Raw genomic sequence first — 21,325 nt, forward strand, 5'->3', positions numbered from 1 at the left:
TTTTGGTATTCGTGGAAAATTGTCTGTAATGCGATGTTATACATGATTTTTCAGTATGGCTGAGAACCGGTTCTAATTTAGCGGTTTCGGATTCCGTACTGGAAAATATTTTATGTAACTCAATAAACCAAAATAAATTAAATAAACATATATTTTTTTCTACACATTCATTTTTCTTTTTAAAATGTAGGACAAGTATAGAATTTTTGGCGATTTACTAGGTTTTGTGTTTTTAAGCCGCATAAATATTTCATTAGGACAATATTTAGGAAAGTATTTGTTCTACATATGTCCATTGTCCACATTCAATTTTAAGTAGCAACACTTAATTTCATACCTTTCTTTTCTTTTTAGCCCTTGTGGTATTCCATAAAAAGCTTAGTAATTGTTAAAGCAATTTTAGATTTGTTCTTAGATGTCAATTTATTAAAACATATTTTGTAAAAGCAAATATTATATGAGGAAAATCACGAAACCTTTGTTTAAATTCAAATAGCATGTATGCTAAATTATTTTAAACTATTAACACCTGTAGTTTCGACTGTTTTTCCAATACAAAATTACAAGCTTTAATTATCAAATTAACTCTGTGTTAGATTTCATAGATACCAACTGTTTTTACTAAACTTTTTGGATATATCACCTAGCAACTAAAATGTTTCTAGAAATTTTAAACATGATCTATTTAAAAAGCAGCATGTGTGTAATTTAATGAACCATTTCAAACAAAGAGCTAAAAATACTCAAAATATAATATCATTCATTTGATCAATGATAAATAGAATATAGCAGACATAGATTTAAGTTAGATTGTATTTAAAAGTTAAGAAATCTTGTAAATTAGGAAAACGTTGTATCTTTTAGCTGATTTATATTTAATGCCTATTTTTTTAGGATTATCCTTTATTAAAACTTAATGCATTTTTTGTGACTTAATAATAAAACAATGTGTACTTGTGTTTAGTAGAGTTAAGTAGGTAAGAATAGGTATATCAGGTTTCACTAAGTACATATTGCCTCTCTGCCCCTCCCCCCCCCTCTATCCCAACATTTTCTTGTATTTTTTTTACTCCGTTGTTTTTTATCGCTGCTACACTAGAAATAATTATCTTAAATATAATCATCATAAAGTAAAAAAAAGTACTTAAATATTTTGTTTGCTTTAATAGTTTTAAGAATTATAGCTGTATGGCTCTAAAATGTTATTAAGTGGGTTTTGTTAAGCAAGATATTTTTTAATCACGGTTAAAGGGATGCATTTCTTGTTACAAAAAATAATTTCTCGTCTTGATTTCCCTTCGATAAAACTCTGAATTATTTGCCTTTCAATCCTAGTAATATGAAAAGACTTTATAAATCTATACAAACATATTTTGAAACCATATATTTTTTATTATATTGCTGAAATCCATGTTAGGGGATTAGCATTGTTTTACAGACATTACTTAGTACACAAGTCATATGCATGTACATTATTTAAGAACATATATGTACATTCTTAATCTTAGGACATATACTTACATTCTTAAGACATGGATCAAATTCAATTTAATTTTTTTGTTTAAACACCTTAAATATAGGGTTAATAGGCCCCATATTAAAATATATAATTAAATATTCTCATAATTATTCTATTATTACAAAGTTTTAGTTTGATGTTAGTTAAGCTGCTAGGTTAAATACGGCAGGATAAAGCTTAAACTTTATGTACACCATTAACTTATTTTAATAATAGAAAACCAGGAATATAAAGATTTTTAAATATGCCAAATTAGATATATTTCATGTAATTATAAAAAGTTAACAACATTTTTTACTTTTTCAGGTGAGTTTCTTTCCTTCAACAGACTGCCTTTTTAAGTCCTCAAAAAGCAGACATTTTATATTACAACAAATTAAACAAAAATTGTCTTCATTGATGAAATTGTCTACTGTTTTTGGACTTCTAAATTTCGAAGATTTTTTATTTTATTTTCAAAGATTTTTAAAAACTTTCATGTGGGTGATAGTCTGATAGTTTAGCTTGTGTATTATTTGTAAGTATTATAATATTATATCTATATTATTTATATTTAATACCTTTAGGTATCTTATATATATACATGTATTAGCACATCTACTGTTTAACTAGGTAATATACTAGTTAAAACCTATGCTGGACTAAGAAAAGATCAACACTTGAACAAAATACATTTTGATAAAGGTTATGCTACAAAATTGGATAAAAGTCGTCTAGACACACACACACTAACACACACACACACTAAAACACACACACACACAAACACACACAAACACTTACACATAAACATACATACACACAAACACATACAGAAATTTATAACCTATATACATTGCATTGGTTTAGAATATTGTTAATTAATATAATAATCTTTATCACATTTAATGTGAGAATGTTGATATTATCATATTCAAAATAAATGCTGTAATAAGCTTTAAAATATTTAAACACTAGTCTCTCATTGGACACAAAATGACGTCCAATAAGAAAAAGGAATAAAAATATTGGAAAGAAAATTATCTTATTTCAAAATTAATTCTTGGCATTTTGGAATAAAAAATATACGAGAAAGAAAATTATTTATTTCAAATTTATTTCTGGTCTTGAAATAATATTCATTATTTTATTTTAATTCGAGTGTCAACCAATAAGAAATAGGCATGCTGTTTTAAAAGTTTGGAATAAAAATTATTATTTTTTGTCAATTCCTTTTTTCAGAGTATAAAATGAGAATAAATTTTCCAACATCATTATTGATTTCTAATTTAACATTTCATACAGTGGCTAATATTTATTTCAACATTTTTTGTCATTCAAAATCAAGTGTCACAAAAATAATAATATTTAACATAAAAAAGAAATTTTTAAAATAATTTTGTTTTCTTTATTTGTTGAAGATTTAAGCCCAAGCTTTTTCTGAGGGGGGAGACCCCCCTCAACCCCCCCTCTCCTGAGGGGGGAAACCCCCCTCGACCCCCCCCCCCCCTGACGCTCTCTTCTTTACATCTTTCATTATTTCTGTAATTTATTCTAACTATCTTATAAATTTCAAAACATGAGATAAAAAGGAAATAATTTGCTGTACATTATTAAAAAATTTTAAAATTATAAAAAAAATTCCAACATGATTTTTAATTTTAAATACAAGAATATTTTTTCCTATATGATATGTTAAATTTAAATACAGGAATAATTTTGTACTGTGGAATTGAAGAAATAAATGCTGTACATTAGAGTGGCTTGATTTTCAATGATTTTCTAATTTTAAATGTGCTACATACACTTTCTGTCTGAACATCATATAAGAGACCAAAAAATGAAAAGAAAATATTTTGAATAATGGGGAGGCTCGCTGATGCATGTAAACTTTTAGAAAGACACTTGTGGGGAAATTTTTTTTTTTTTTTTGGGGGGGCAATTATTTTTCTTTCAAAGTATAGCTTTATGCACCTTCCCAATTTTGTCTTGAAGAGTAGAATAAGAATAAAAAATCTGTTTTTAAAACTATTGATCCTAGCAAGAAAAATCCATAAATAAATTTAAAAACCAAGAGATTTTACATTTAATTTAAGATTTTTCATGCTTGGATGAATATTTTTTAAAACCAATTTGATATTCTTATATTAATCAACAAGACAAATTCAAAAAGATGCATAAAGCAATACTTTGAAAGAAAAAAAGTTGCACCTACAAAATAAACTTCTAAAATTTTTAATGCATGGAAATACCTTCCCCCCATTTCCCCTCAACGACAAAATCAATTTTTTATATTTAGGTTTCTTATATGACGTTTAAACTGTAGATGTTGATTACAAATTCAATGTCCAAAATTGATCCACTCTACTGTACATTGTTATAATTTAATATTTGATGTGGGTATAAACATTAGACATAGATGGTCAATCTGACCCCATTTTTATCTTAAAAAGAAACCTTTGTTCACTTTTTGTTGTATATGAAATACAGCCCTATAGGCAACATTATTTGCAACTAAATTTTGCAATGATATAATTTTTAGAAAGATAACTTTATTATAAGAAATTAAATTATTTATAACTAACTTATTATATGTTGTGTCATACGCTTCACATTATATGATGGAAGAAATATTTTCTTCAAATATTTCACCCAAGGAAAGCTTTAACCTAAGATATTCAACAATTTATAGCTGATACATAATGTAAACAAAATTCCCTTGTGCTGTCTCTAGGTTATCTCTATTGTATAAATGACCGTACAAAAGAGGAGGAGAGAGAGAAGGAAATAGACAGAAAAGTGAGGGAGGGGGGAGGGGGAAGAAATATAGAGAAAAATAGACAGAGATATTTATTGTTCACCCTTAGATGATGTAAATTTTTTGATAGACTTTTTTGAATTTAAGAAAAAGATAGAGAATGAGACAAAACCAAGTATCATAATTTATTAATATTGCTTATACAAGAAAGGTCATTCAAAATTATTTCACCAATATTAAGGTCAAGTGACAAAAATTTAAATTTCCACCTACTTCGCCCCCAGAGGGGGCAATAGTAGAAGGAAAATTCAAATTTTGATCACATGACCAAAATTGTTGAAATAATTTTAATATCCTTTCTAGCATTCACAATATTACGAAAATATGATAAATAACTATTAATGCATTAAAAACAAACAAATGAACTTATTATTGATATATAAAACTAGAATTAAAACATTGTAAAATTTAGTCATGAAGCAAAAAAACTTTTCTATATAAAATTCCATTTTTCTAAAGCAGATGAAAAATGTTATTGTTTCAAGAGAGAAAATGAAAACATTGTTGAGATTTATCATTCAATAAAAGGGTCTGATCGAATCTTTAATGTTTTTTTTCTATTTTCTATGTCAAATATTTTTTTTAGCAATTTTACTTTTGTTTAAAAAGTATTGCATTGAAATTGTGGAGAAGAATAGGCATTTTTAGGAGACTTTCAGCAGTTTAGGTTTTTGTTTTTGGAAAAGACCCAATTAGAAATTGAATATAAGCTAATTTTTCATCTTTTAAATTTTTTGTTCATACTTTTTGTCTTAATTAAAAGATTCTAGTTTTCTAAATATAACTTGTCATTGAAATAACAAACTATGATTACATATTAACACATTTTCTTATTTTAATTGGATGACGGATTTGTTTCTAAGCCCTTTCTAAGTGTTTATTATTTAGAGAAAAAATTTTTTTAACTGAAGAGATTCAAGTTCTATACATTTTACATTATCTGGTTAAAATGTTTAATTGGGTTTAATCAAATAATAAATCTGTTCTGTATGTATATATTTTTTTACCTCTTATGGAAGATTTCATTTTTGTAATAGAATAATTTAAAATCACAAATTTAAGGGAATAGCAAATGATTATATTCTTTGTATAATGTTACATTTTGATTTTAAGAACTAATGCTTCTTAATGCTCTTTCTTCTTTCGATTATCCTTTCCTTATTCCTATTCCTGAGAAAGGCATATAAAAAATGATTTATAATTTGATGATAAATTCATTTCAGGGATAAAGGGGATATTGGATTTAAATAACTGTTATACACTTCTTAAATAAGCTGTAAAACTTTCTTTGTTGAAACTTTTACAACATGTCTTTTTAGAGTAAAATATAGGACAATATTATAGATTATTTAAATGTGGTATAAAAATGTTCAGATGCTATATCCTTTATATTCTTGAATTCATCCGTGTCAGAACGTAATTTGCCTCTTAATCTTATTCAAATACAACACAACTAAGCAACTCTATTCACATACAAACCAAGAATATAGGAATGGGTCATTGGAAGAAATATTATTCATTTCCTGTAAAACACAAAATGTACAATACTCGTAAAGGAGGATATTAATTTGACCATACCCTTCTCAACAAATGATATTATTATAGAGATCTAGTAATTTATGCTCTTATACTTAAAAACATTTTTAAAAACTAAAGATTCGTATAATTTATAAGGTATTGCAAAGCCCAAGCCCTATTAATATCCCTACTAATTTTTCGTGGAAATTTTTAACACAAATTTACCTTTTTAATATCACGGCACCTCGTATCCTATTTTGATTTATAGACATTAATACCTTAACAAATACAAATAGCTAATCTGAAGTATTATTAAGTTATGTCAAATCTGTTATCTTTAAGGCTACTTTTATTCTCTACTCACATAATAACATTGTAAAATATTTTTACAAGCTTCAGTTTTATCTTTATCGCTATGACTAATATGTCAGGTATAAGACAATGAACTACACTTAATATTTCCCCCTTATTTATTTGCGAAATTATTTCTTTAAAGCCTTTATTTATTGAGTGAAAGAAGGGGATGTAAATTGATATAGAAGATGTTTTTTCGAGGTCGTCCCTGTTATAAGTTTTTGACCTCTAATATAAGAATAAACACATTTTTTAAATAATTGACCTTATTTGAACTTAAAATAATATTGTATAAAAAATGACCTTTTGTAAATATTAATTGCTTTTAATTAAAATGCAATAACATATTTTTAAATATTTATATGAATAGATATTTACCGAATAACTTTTTCTGTATGATAACATATAGACAAGTCAATAAACTACCACATATTTTTGTGATTTAAAAAGTTATTGAAGTTCAAAGCAACATTCCATTGACCCCTAGACGATCACTTGGAATTTTGTAGGTAGTTATTTTTATGTTTATTTTGTTGACAAAAAATTTAATAACTCAAAATGCAATTTTGTTAACTTAAAACTTTTAAAAGTTTTTAAATTGTTATTTTAATTGTTTTTGTATAGATTTTGTTTAATGAAAAATTAACCTAAAGACACAAATTGACAGATATTCTAATAAGTGTTTTTGTGGTGTGTGTGTCTGTGATGTTTTTAAGTGTAAGCAAGTGCTTGAACGGAAGGAAGGAAGGAAAGAAAGCAGTGCAGGAGAGTGTTCACATACACACACACACACAAATACACACACATATACACAGAATTCTAACAGAGCTAGTTGTTTATTAAACTGTGTAGCGAATGCAGCTCTGTAAATTTACAGAGTTTATGCCTAGATCCAAACTACTCCTTGTATTATAAAGAGAGAGAGAGAGTAGGCCTATACTCTCTTGTATAGTTGTTTACCTACCTTACTCCAATCCATAAAGACTGTGCACCACCCCCTGCCTTCCATTTCAAATATTGTGCCTGAATGAAGTAAAGTTTTGAGAGTAGAATATTATAGTGGGCAAAGTTGCAAAATACAAAAATTTCAAATAATACCTTGGCCAAGAAGTAATATTGTTAGTACACCTTCAAGATTCATCCAGTCTATATCGTTTTTGTTCAATTCAACGCTTGACACTTAACCTTTATGTGTTAATTATCAATATACAATAAAAAGACTTTGTACACCTCTTGTGATTGTTTTATTGTCTGCCGATCATATTTTTTTTATGAACAACTCATCAACTTTGCTGATATTTATGTGATTGAAGAAATTTGAGAAGTTGTAATTTGTGGATATTTATTGTTTGTGTGTGATGATGATGCACTGACTTAATTCAATTGTGTTAGTGCTAGGACAGTGAAACAATAGTGTATATCATAGTTTCCTTGCACTTTAAAAAATCCTGGCTGAAAACAGCACAAAACTTTGAAACGTACATTTTTAAGTGATTTCAAATATACCTCTCAATTAGCAATCTAAACTCGAAACTAAAAATGTGAAAAGCCAAAGGCACACAGAAAAAGTTAAATTGTTGTTCTAAAAAAAGTCAAAATAAGTTGTGAACTTTTAGTGAAATTAAGGACAATAATGGGGGCTTTGCACTCGCATGAAAACCAAAATCATGGACATGGTAATAATCATTTTTAAGATTCAATGTTAATGATAATATTGTGTATAAGGGGGAAAAGAGAGTTAAAATTCTATGTAATGTAAAAACAAGCGGTCAAAGTTAAAAGAAATAAAATGCGGTAATGGCCTAATTTTAAGTATTTTAATCTGTTGGCCACGGCGCCTTTTTTAAAGCTTGTCCTACAAATTTTATTTCAATTAAATAATAGTTAAATTGAAAGCTAAATTTTAAATATATTTTTTTTATTAGAGAAACTTTTTTAAAACAACTGAACTTTTTAAAGAGTTATATGTTTAGGGTCTTTTTTTAGCATTTAAATATTTCTTATTTAAAAAGAAAAGTATCCACATTTTCAAAATGCATTTAATTTGAAATATTTAAAAGTACATTTTATTAAATATTATGACTATATTTATAATAAGTATAATTTAGAATTACTTTATATGATACTAGCGGCTTCGCCTCTAGCCTCTAGGGGCTTTGCCCCAAGAGGTGATAAAAAAATTAAGGCGAAATTCGTAAAAGGACCAAGGAAATCTTAAGCAAAAAAAATGGGGAGGGGATTCTTTGTTTTTGAGGGGGGTTACGTGTGTCCCACCCCCCAAGAAAATAGCCTAAAACCTCCACAGGACCAGTAGGTATATTCCCTGAAGAGTAGAATCCGATCAGTTCAGTGGTATCAGAGATTTATGGGACGGACAGACAGACGGATGAGCTGACATCATTCTACTTTGTATTATAGATTCTACAAAAATATAATTTGATTTGATTTGTTTCAAGTATGTTTTGTTTTATTGATACAGGGAAAATGAGGGATATGACATTGGAAGACAAAAAATACGCCATTCTGATCATTATTGACAAATGTACTTTTTTCTTCCTTCATAAATTACAATAGCCTTTTTTAAAAAAAATCTTGGTACACTATATCCTTTATCCCTGGTTATAATTTAACTGGCGGGCCAAATTGTACTTCTTTGTAATTTGATACAAAAATTATAACATATTTTATATGGTCATATATCACAAAGAATAAATATCTTTACTTAAATACTATTTTAGAACATAAAACAATAAGAGTTTTAGAAAATTTGAAAAATATCTAAATTAAGATTTATTAAAACCAAATATTTATATAATGTCAAAGAAAAAGTTTCATTTTATAATTTTGGATAAATGTAATATTTTCTAAAGAGTCCCATAGGGTTTAGATTTAGTCCAGTTTCATTTAAGGGATCCTACTGCTTTTACTTTTTTACAAAATCATAAGAAAAAAACCTGTAACTAAAAAAATAATTAAAAAACAGGTATTGCAAAACTCTTAAACATATATTATTTTGATATTTATGGCATTGGTATCTGATTCAAGATGACAAAAGACGTACTATTATGAATTTATTTTGAAAGGCACCTACTAAACAAGCTTTTATTAATAAAGTTAGCACCTGAATTTTCCTGGTAAAGAACGCAAATAATATTTGTTAATGTACTATTGTGCAAAAAAGTCTCATTTATATATAAATTTGTTTGCTAAAATAAAAAAGAAGAAACAGGCTGAGTTATGTTATGAAGTAATACTTATCAAACCATTTTTGTACCTCCTTTCTCCTCCTTTTACACTTTTCTTTTACCTTGCAAAGGACGAGGCTATTACCAATATAATTGCATTGCTAGGCATAAATTTAGCAAACTTATTTTTATCAAAGCTGAATGAATAATTCCTTTTGCCTTCCACCTTCCCCAAAAAAAATACTACAGCAACCCTATATTAAATCTATATCTTTCTCTTTTTTATTTGAAATGACAGTAAAGTAAACTTTCCCCCGATTTGTTCTCTCCTTTTTCTTCTCTCTTTTCTCTCCCAACCACCCTTCGACCTCTGAGTTGGGCCTCTATGGATTAAGATTGCCAAAATAAAAGGGCCCAGGATTCTTGACTGTTTTTAGTATTGCCAATTTTTGGCATTGGGTCTTATTTGCCATTTTTGCAATCATTTTTCTTGTAGTTTATCACACTAGAAAGAGGAAAATTGTTTTTCTGATTTAGTTATATTTTTTTGGGAGGCATGAAATAAGTCTTAGGGAAGTTTTTATTGATCCCCGAAAATGATTATTACGACAATTATCATATCAAATTCTTTTTATATCCTATAAAATTTCTGGGTTAAAAAAAAAGAATATTTTAAATACTTTAATTTTCCTGTTCTTGTGTCAACCTTGCGAATTCCAAACGAAAAGGTTTAAAAGTATAAAATTATAATGGCTTCCTCTTTCCATCGATCCATCCTGGCCCTTTCCAAGTTTATACCAGAGGGGTAATGATAATGTTTGCCAGAGAGGAAATGCATTTATTATGATACATCATCCCTAAGAAAAGGAAATACGAGTAATTCTGCGCGTTTTTTGCCCCTTGTTTTCTGTTTCTCATTTTACTTTCCCTTTTACTTTATTTTTCACCTTTATACTTCGAACCATGTTTTAATAATGTATTTTAACATCAATGCAGTATCTGCTTTTTTATTCACTTTTTCCTTTGTAGTTCAATAAAAATATAATAAATAATAAAATAAATAAAATAATATTTGTAGTATAACTTTTGCAAATTTAGAAAAATCAGAAAGTTACTCTATAAACTGTATAAATTTAGTAACGCTGAAAATTTATATTTTTGTGTCTCTAAATTAGTTGAAATTTAGTTTGATAACTTGTGGTACTTATGAAACTTTTCATTGTTCAAGCTATCAGGATGTATAACACATAGTTTAGGAAAATACAGATTTTAAATTAATGAGAAGTTATTGCAAAGTGTTCTTCTATTAGGACCAAAAGGCTATTTTTTGTTATATTAAAAATTGTATGGATTTAAAACAATCTTTAATATAAATCGTATGCTTTGCTAAAGTCAAGGTGTTTAAAATTGACAGATCATTTAAACCACTACAAAAAATGTCTTATTTATGAATGTTACTCAAAAAAACACTAAAAAGTTGAAAGCACCAAAAAAGTGTTAATTTAGAAGCGGGTGAACATGTGCATTGCTATGATCACGCGGCCATATTACGTCAACATTTGAAACATCGGTAAAAACTGTGTTGCTACTCCGGGCTTGTGCCACACTAGTAGAGTGTTGCTTAAAAATCGCGCTGAATTCATAAATTATACTATAAGCTATTTATTGTTTTGTGTTTTTACGTATTTCGTATGTAACTATACTAATATTCATATGTTTCTGTATGTAATGTATGTTTATATGCAAGCTACTTAATCTACAGCTAGAAAATCAGGCTATCACCCATGTGTAAAGTCATTCTTTTTTTCCACAACAAAACTTTCTAAAATTTTCCATTTGCAGTCAAGGAGTTTTTGGATAAATGCAAAGCGGAATTCGAAGAGAAATGGACAAACCCCAAACACGTAAGTTTGATGTATTCGATGTTTATTTATTTCTTTATTTTCTTTTTCAGTTCAAGATTTTCTTGAAAAAGCCAAGAAAGATTTTGAAGGAAAATGGGAACAGAACCCAAAAGTAAGTTGGTTGAAACAAAAATCCCCTTTTGACAAAAAAATAACAGGTTTTCATGGTGTGCAATTTTAAAGAACATAACTTTCTGTCTTGAAATTTGAAGTTTTTCTTTGAAATATTTTAAACCTCATTAGTGAAATAACTTATTTCATAGTACGTACTTCTTGTAGAAATAAGTTAACAAAATATTTATTTTTTAATAAGAAATAAAAAAATAAAAATATAAGAATTTTTACTAGAATATGTTAGTAAGATAGAAAGTTATTTCTTTGTTTCAATTTTGGGGTTTATCATTCATCTACTAACAAGAAATTCATTCAAATCTTTCCTTTTTCATATTCATTAACATTCTTTTCAGTTTCTTCATTTTTTTATTTTATTAATTTCAATTTAGAGTTACCAATCTTATTTACATTTTTTTATTTTTATCTTTAAAATCATTTCAAGATTGATATTAGTTAAAACTAAGTTTTTGGTTTTACATTTTCTTACTAACATTATTTATTATTTTTCCTTAATTATTATTAATTTTTATACAATTATAATTCTCTAAAAATTTGATATCCTATTACTTTCAAAAAAGTAAAAATCAATTTTTAATGTATTATGCTCAACTTTAGTTTATCATACCTAATAAAATTAAGTTTATTTTATCAAAAATTTTAAAGTTTAATTTACTTATGTTGAGCAAAAAATGCCTTCTTTACCAAAAATTAAAATTCAAATTGGCTAAATATTCATATTTTTAAAACCCACTTAATATTGATATTTTTCTATACCTGTAGAACACAGCTGGTCTGGACGACTTCGAGAGATTGAAGACCCTGGGCACTGGAAGTTTTGGAAGAGTAATGCTTGTTCAACACAAAGCAAACAAGCAACATTATGCAATGAAAATTTTAGATAAACAGAAGGTATGTAGATTTGCATTCTTCAGACAGTTATGAGCTATCAGCTAATGCAACGACCCCAGCCTCTTGGGCAGAACTGGGGAGGTCAGAAAATTAACCTAAAAACATTTAATTATAAAGGTTCCGTAAATTGAGAACTTTGGCTTCAGACAAAAAACCTTAATTCTTTATATTATACAAAATTTTTTAACTCTTTACTAATATAACAAAGATTTTTTTCGAAACGTCTGATTCATCAATTCTCATTAGAATTACAAAACGCTTCGTTATAAAACCAATGATATTTAATAATTCTACTCTATAACCCCTGCAACTCTGATAAAATAAAATTAACTTTTTAGTATTAATAAATAACTTTATTTCAATAAATGCGGGAAATTATTAATTTTTCAATCTACCCCTTCCTTTATCCCTAATAAATCCGCGAGTACTGTTTAATCTTTGTGTTATTGTAATAACTTGTTGAGGTCAAAGCAAAAATAGTAATGACGACAAAACTTGATGTTGTTACGTCGGCTTCAGGCGTTAAAAGGATTGGGTATGGAAAAAAATTCATGTGTACATTTGCAATTGTACACATGAAGTTAGCTTTGATTATATCACACAAAAAAATATTTTATTTATTAAATTTTTTTAAAAGACGGTTATCCTTTAAAAGAATTTATTTTGAAACAAAAAATAGATTTGTAATAAACAAGTAAACTTTCATGGTTATAAAACAGTATAAGAATTAACGTTTTATAACACGTATTTTTCTCCAGAAAAGAATATTATTATTCTTGAGAAATTGTGATTTACAATGGTTGTACTTTTTAAAATTTGATTTGATTGCAGCCTTTTGCAGTGTTCTTTTTAGCACTGTATTGTGTTGTGCAAATTTTTATTCTTGCAAAATATTCAATCTTCTCGTCAATACAGGCGTTTTTTCAATGGGGGGTGCATGAGATGTGCAATGTGCATCAACTTTCGCATAATAATCAGCTTCGCATATTACTACAAGAGCTCAAATTCTTCCTTAATTATTTGCTATTGTGCATTGCGTAAATGAATAATTATGCGAATATGATGTTATGCGGTAGTGAATACTCACCCAAGAAATGCAAGAAAATGGGCTAATATTATGAAAAACAAGTAATTGGAATGTAAGGGCACGAATGCCAAATAAAACCTTTTTTTGTAGATTTGCTTTTGCAATTAAAATTGACGTAGCCGTAGGATTGATTTTAAAACAACCGGTGAAACTTTTATAAGTAATGGAATAGTATTGAAAACCAATAAAATAAATGTATATAAAATAATAATGCTTTAGATTGAAACTGTAAGTTATGGATTAATTCAGTGAAGTTGATCTGACTGAATAATAAATTTAACGTTAAAGAAAGGGTTGATTATGAAAGATAACTTGTAAATCAAGTATGTGAAGACACTTGGTAACATGCTAAAAGCTAAACGTTTCTCACCCATAACCTAATTTAGCCAATTTATACAAACAGGTTACAATAAAGCAACTTATAAATCTCTAGATTGGAACATATTTAGTTAAAATTCGGGTACGGATCCGCAATCCTGTTAAAATTGTATTTCTTCACCCTGCCTCTATTATACTATAATGGAGTCAAGAAGTTGAAAAAGTTGTGTTATTCAACCTCTGCAAATTTATTCGATATTTAACAAGAATGACGTTATTTATGGGTAGAATAAACGTATACCAACAAGTTTGACAACAATCACAAAAGCGAAACAAATCTGACAAATAAAAGGAACAGAAAATATAGTATCAAGGCTTAAAAGAGGTTTATATTATTCAATATCAAAAATAGATAAGAAACGCTATTCAAAAACGTACTTTATCGTCACAGAAATGCTAATTCTATTAACAAGAAGATTCTAAATAATTTATTTTTTTTAGGTGGTGAAGTTAAAACAAGTTGAACATACATTAAATGAAAAGAAAATTCTTCAGGCCATAACCTTCCCTTTCCTAGTTAGCTTAGAATACCATTTTAAGGTAGGAATTTTATGCCTTATTTTTGTTGATAAAACAGTACTTAGTATGGCTGTTAAGCAATAACTTATATTGGGCTTAAATAATTAAAGATAGTGCTTGACAACCATCCTAATATTTATTTAAAAATTCTGTTTTATAGTATCAAAACTTTTGTATAAAAAATTTCCATTCTAAAACCATTCATTTTCAAAGAAAAAATTAGAATAAATTTTCTTTTTTTATTTTCTAAAAACTGTTGTTTATAAAACCTATTAAATGGAGAAAATAGGAGAGGGTGGTTGATTTAATGGTCAACATCAAGTAGAAATGAAAATGTTTTTAAAAAAGATTGCATCAAAAGGTTTCATGATCAACAGTTTTCTTCCCAGAGAATTAGGGGGGGGGGGAAGCAACCCGCAAATTTTTCCTCAAATTGAACACTGTACGTTTTACTCGAGAAATGTTTTATGAATGGTTTTATGAGGAAGGGAATATTTTTATATAATAACATTTATCATAGTAAACCAACTATTATGTATTTTATACTGAAACTTCCATTTTAACAAAATTCCTAACTTATTCCCAAATTACTAATCATCAATTTTGCTTTAAATACAAAACTTTTTATGAACATAAATGAAAAATATCCTTTGATTTTTCTCCCCATTATATAATATGCCACACTACTTATTTAAAATTATATCTTTTTAGGGTTTCAGCTGTATTTTTAATATATATTTTTTATTTAGGGGAGATAATACAAAATAATATAGTTTATCTAAACCTATATACACAAACAAACAAACAAATACTACATTATTTTACTTGATCTTTAGGATAACAGTAATCTTTACATGGTTCTGGAATTTGTTCCTGGAGGGGAAATGTTCTCCCATCTGAGAAGGCTGGGCAAATTTAGGTGTGAGAGATATAAGGGGCTCAGAGAAGCTTCTCTCCTTTATTAGATACAATAGTTTACCCCCCTAGCTATGGTTCATATACATATTATATATATTTATGTTTTAATTAGTTTAAATTAGAATAGAGCCAGTGTGTTGACAAAATAGCCAGAGATAATAATTATACATAAACCAAATGTGTAGCTAGTAAAATTACATAATTAAAATGGTTTTAATATGCTTTTTTCTTTGTCTGTATATAATTTATTAATTTTAATAACTTACATTGATTTTCTCTTCAATACAAAAAGCTTTCTCTGCTGATCAATTGACCAAATCAAAACTATATATTTATAGCTTTTTTTTTTTTAGAAAATAATAGTTTTGATTGTCTAATTGTTAATTTCTGAATGTATATAATTGCATACTATTTGTATTACATAATTGAGATGCTGGATATTATAATATATGTATATATATTAAAGCTTAAATAAAATTGAATAAAACCTATCTTAGATTTGACAATGGGTCCTAATAGTATTTTAATATCATTTTTTTTAAGTGACCCCTTGTTAAATTTAGAAATGTTTTGAAGAGAAAATATGTAAGTGTACATAAAATGATAATAAGCTGTACACTCAATTATGTTTGATATAGTTATGATAGAATAGTCCTACTTTTCTTTAACACAATGAAATAAATGTTTCAAACATAACTTAGTGTGCCAAGCTTAAAAATCTAAACAATTCTATCCTGAACCCAAGAAACCTAAAAAACCATATAAAAAACTTACCTCCAACCTCCCCAATATTAGTGGAAGGTTTGTGCTCTTTTGCCTCTAGTAGTAGAACTTTGCATGATTTCAGGATAACAGCAATCTTTACATGATTCTTGAGTACGTCCCTGGCGGAGAGATGTTCTCACATCTCAGAAGGGTCGGCAGATTCAGGTTAATATTTTTTTCCAAAATTTTTTCAATGATTTTTGAGGATTTTTAATTCAAGTTTTTTTGTTATATATACTTTTCTCAAAGTCTCTTTAAGTTTAAAATTTCAACAAATAGGTATAGTATAACACATTCTATAAGATAATTTTCAATGAGAAGGTAGGTATATAGTATTGTACATATTTACAAAAAGAATCATCATGTTAAAGGTAGATTTTTCTTAGTTTTTTCTTGTGCTTAAATAATTGTTAGAAAGATAACTTAAGCTACAGTTTTATTATTATTTATTATATTTTTCTCTCATTTTATTATAAATTGAACTATAGCTTAAAATCTTTAGAATCCTAAACTCTAAATCTTAAATAAAATGGGATCTTAAATAAAATCTGGGTTTTATAAGAGCTGAATAAATGAAAGTTAATTTGTTTAAAATCTAAAATCTTCTTAGCTTATCCTACTTATAATTAGAATTGTTTTTAATTAGAACTAGAATTGATTAAACTTATGGATTCAATTAGGAATCAAAATGTTGTTCTAACTGTTTCATAACTAGAAATGTTTAAGAACTGCATAAAATGATTTTTCTAATTGAAATGAATTTTTTTTTTCTCATGGAGACTTTGCTCTTGTTGCTAACTTAATTATTGATGTTTTTGAACATATTTCAATGGAAAATAACTTATTTTTAGTCTATTTTATTTGTTTGTTATTTTTAAATTTTGATGAATAGGAAAAATATTGGATGAAAATACGCATAAAGAAGTTAATATAATTTGGCCAAGTGTTTATTTTCTGTCTGGTGCAGGGAAAAGGGTGATAGGCAATGGGATTTTTAAGGATCTAGCAAAGTGAATATGATTAAAGTCTCTCTACAGATTATGACGTCATACGATAGAATAACCAATGAGAGGCCAGCATAAAATAAATATAAATTGAACAGGATTTTCAATGATAATTACCTTAAACCAAAATAAAAGTCTGTTAAAAAAGAAGGTTTTTAATAAATAATTAAATTAAAAGATTTTCTAAATGTCGTGAATTTATACTTTCAAAATCTCAATAGCAAATGTGATCTTATAAACAAAATTTGTTTATTTCCTTACGTCTTCACCCCTGATACAGAGAATAAGAGCTCTTGTATTATTATCTCTTATACTTGAATGATTTCTTTCTTTTATTACTCACACACACATACACACATTACAGTAAGACTTATGTAAGAGAAATAAATTATAAGGCTATTAATGATGATATTTACATGTACAGCAAGAATGTTCTTCATTTTTCTTTCATTAACATTAGACAATGGTAGTGTGCAAGAAGGGCTCAAAGCAATATAGAAACCCATCCAATCATATTATTAAAGTATGGTTCTTCAAATCAGTGCCTTTGAAATGAAATTTGCGATGTTTACTTGATATTTTCAGCTATTTAGTAATATACTCGATCTAGTTAACAGTTTATGTTAAAGATTAAAAAGGTTTTACTTGCTTCTAATCCTCCTTTAGCCTATCATATTTGTTTAGATAAATAAATAAACATGATATTTGAATGTGTAAACTTTTTTTTAGTTTCTGTGCTATTTACATGTGATTTTTAATCCGTAACATGTGAACTGTAATTAGAAGTGTCACATGCGAGTTTTGCCCTATTTATGTTGATGTGCATTTTTATATCTAGCTAACAAGAGACAAAAAATAGGTTTTTTATTTACTTTTCTGACTACGAATTAACTAGCTCTTTGAGCTACTAGACCTAGATGCGTTTTATGTTTCTTCAGTAAAAAAATAATTCATTAAAAGAGAAAGAAAATGTTTCGTTAAAAAAAAATTTCCATTTTAACTTGATACTTTATTTTTGAAAAATGTCTTGCTACAAATGTATTTCCTTAGTTGGTCAACCAGATTTCTTATCATGATTTGTACTACTCTTGTATTTATTAATTTTACAACTCTTATTTCTAAAGCTTCCTACATATTCTATGTTTAGAAAGATATATTTGTGTTCTATCATTTCCCTAGAAAGTACGTTCTGTTCATGCTGTACAAGTCTAATTAACAAATCTTGTCGGTCTATTGATATATGAATGAAGTATGTACGTCAGCCAGTCCTACATTTTTTTAAAACTCTCGTATCAAGTGTTCACGCCAGTCCTAAATGTCTGTCACATTTCTAGCTTTCATTCTAAAGCAGGTCGTTTGGGATAATTAGTTTTCATAGCACAACATAAAAAGTGGTTATATTGCAGTTTTAATTCTACTCTAAAACTCATGTTGTCTGTATGGCTTTGGAACTCGCTCAGATGTTAATAAAGTAAGAAGGCTAATATCTAGCTAATAATATTCTATTTCCTATTTTCGGCAATGCGTTTTAGAACATATGATTTATGATTGGGAAAGTATTTTCTAGGAGGGTTTATCTTACTTTTGTGTGGCTACTCTTTCTGCCAATCAAAAAGTTTAACTTTTTAATAAATCATGCTATCTTTTATGTTAAAATCATGACAATATTGACCTAAAAGGAAAAAAATACATGCAATTACAAAATTAAACTACTTACACAATTTTTATTTTAGTAATTATCTGTTAACACTTCCTCCTAAAAATATTTATTTTTTATTCACAATAAATTTTAAAAAACACATGTTCACGTGATTCATATAGAACAAAAAAGCAAAGGCTATGTCTACATTTACATTTAAAATATTTATTTCATTTTGAAACAATATACAAGAAAAAATTAATAGTAAGGTTATAGATTTTGGGTTAAGTTAACAAGATAGTTTTACAAATGGTAATTTTAATAATATAATATTATGACTTATGCAGTTAGGAATTTTGAAAAATTGGATATGAGATCGTTTTCTAGGCCTGCTTTCTCAAGAAGTTTAAAGGTAAATTGAGTTACTAACAGAGAGTGTGCAAACAAATTATTTTCATTCCAATTTAAAAATTTTTCTTCTTTACTGATTTTCATTGATCTATCTTTAGCAGCTAATATAAGGTGTGATAATTGAATATACTCATTGGTTGAAAAATCTTCATAGTACATATTATACAGATAAAATGTATCTTTAAGAAATATAAATTCTGGCCTGCTTTCATTATATTTATCGTCAAGAAACAGTGCAAGTTTATGGCTAAAAAATTTTGGAAACAGGCATTCAAAAATTTCGTGTTCAGTTGTGCTTTCTGTATTACATTTTAAACATAAGTTTGTGCTGGATAATTTAAATTTGAAAAGTTTATTTTTACTTATTAAAGTACGGCTGATTTGCTCAATAAAAAAATTTTTATAATGTAACAAGATAGGTAGGTTGATGATTTTTTTAAAGCTTTTCGTCAAAAGTTCTTGGTCAGGTACAAATAGATTATCTCTTATTCTTGTTTTGAGCGCAGGGTGTTGTTGGCAAATTTTCTCTCTGTTTATTTGTTTGAAGAATAGAGAGTAGATACTCTTGTTCTCGTTATGGATGGCACTCAAAGGTTTGTTCAATTTCCGGATGTGGTTTTTTTCAAAGCTTGTAAGTAGTACCAATGATCTGGCAGCTTTGACAACTTCGTTCAACTTATTTATTAGAGCTAGGTCAGGGATTGTTTGAAATAGATTGGCTTTAAGTTGGGGCAAAAAAATAGTTTTGTTGTTAATTTCGCGAGTCTCAAGAATTGATGCAATGGTTATTTTGTTGGCCTTTTCTAAGATATTTACATCTTTTTTATTGAAAGGAGTTGAAATATTTGAAAAGTGTGAAGTTAAAATTGGGGAATGAAAAAATGTTTTTTTATTTGTTTCAATGTCGTGGAAATATGCAATTGCCTTTTCAAAATATTCTCCACCATTACAGGGGTAAATTGCTTTAAATATACTCAAATGTTTTAATAAGGTTTGGTAACTAAAGTTTTTTAGCAGGGAGGAGATAGGTAAATGTTTATGTGCAAATAAAATTCCAATTGTGGTATCTTTGTGTATGGCAGAGTATTTGAGGCAATTCATGAAACTGTTAATAAAAATAGAAAAGGACTGTTGTTCTGGTCGCAGCATTTTTAGCCCACCATTAACCAAATCTAGCTCTATCCTGTGTGATGCTATCTTGTATCTAAATGCTAAACTGCCATCAGGTTTCTTGATACTCCATAAAAATTTATTAGAAATTTTCCAAATTTTTTGGCAAATTTCTTGTCCTGGTGGAAAAACTCTATAGATGTGAAATGCCAGGGAGGATAGTAGGGAGTTACACAGGTTGCGACGTTTTAAGATGTTAAATCCAGATTGCATAGGCATACTGCAAGCTTTTCTCTCAAGTTTAATGCATAATTCTTTGTAAGTTTGTTGTCTTGCATATTCAAGGTCAAAACTTAAAAATATTCCCAAGTGTTTTATTTTGTCTACAATTTGACCGATTGAAGAAAGGTTTTCTGGAAAAGTGCCAAAAACTAGGATTTTGGTTTTGTTAAAATTAATACATAGACCGAGACCTTTTTCTAATTTAGAGAGTAAACACTTGAGTTTTAAAACATCTGTTGAAGTTTTAATTTGAGTAATTGCAAGGTTGTCGTCTGCATAGCTTTTAGGCCTTAAATGTGCATTGCCAATTTTAAAAAAAATATGTTTCAGACTTTTGCTTTCAAGTAATGCAATAAATATATGGTTTAGAATTATGAATTTTGACCCTGATGGTGGATCCCCTTGGCTAACTCCACGTTTGTACTTAATGTACCCTGAAAAAAAACCATTAATACAGGAACGAAACCGGCCGTTTTTTGTCAAAGTTGTAAAGGCTTGAGCGAAATTACCTTCAGGGAATATAAAAAATAGAATGTCATCCATGACACAGTTAAGAACTGTGTCGAATGCACGATGAAAATCAAAACTTATTACTTGGGCATCTTGTTTAACTTTGACAATTTTATTAATAGCTGTTGTTATATTTAATGAAGCATTCGCCATATTTCTCTTAGGAACGAATCCAAACTGTTCACTGTGCACAATTTTATCTAGATGCTTACAAAGTTTCTTATTTAAGGCTTTAGAAAGAATTTTGTAAATTATTTCAAGCAGGGCTATGGGGCGAAAATGCTCCGGTAAAGATAAGTCAAAACCTTTTTTGGGAATATAGATTATATTCCTATCCTTAATGTATTTAAATGGACTAGAATCTATATCTATAAGATATAAATTGTTCAGTGCTTCAGTGAT

General features: G+C 27.7%; 1 protein-coding gene across 8 annotated transcripts in view; it reads left to right on the forward strand.

Moving 5' to 3' along the window:
- Positions 1-21,325, forward strand: part of LOC145314110 (uncharacterized) — a 415,520-nt gene that overhangs the window by 375,332 nt on the left and 18,863 nt on the right. For 3 of the 8 annotated variants that reach the window (XR_013877630.1, XM_080153893.1, XM_080153897.1), the window contains exons 15-18: positions 11,216-11,277; positions 12,172-12,300; positions 14,207-14,305; positions 16,050-16,132. Coding sequence is in view for 7 of the 8 variants with exons in the window: in XM_080153893.1 (XP_080010019.1) it covers positions 11,216-11,277; positions 12,172-12,300; positions 14,207-14,305; positions 16,050-16,132 (373 nt within the window). In the remaining variant the exon portion in view is untranslated. Of the gene's footprint in view, positions 1-11,215; positions 11,278-11,327; positions 11,390-12,171; positions 12,301-14,206; positions 14,306-15,120; positions 15,204-16,049; positions 16,133-21,325 lie in introns of all 8 variants that reach the window. The other 5 variants (XM_080153896.1, XM_080153899.1, XM_080153895.1 and 2 more) reach the window with 3 other exon arrangements.

Source organism: Acartia tonsa, chromosome 3 (genome assembly GCF_053477335.1).
Source record: "Acartia tonsa isolate MP-2025a chromosome 3, ASM5347733v1, whole genome shotgun sequence".
Lineage (NCBI taxonomy): Eukaryota > Metazoa > Arthropoda > Copepoda > Calanoida > Acartiidae > Acartia > Acartia tonsa.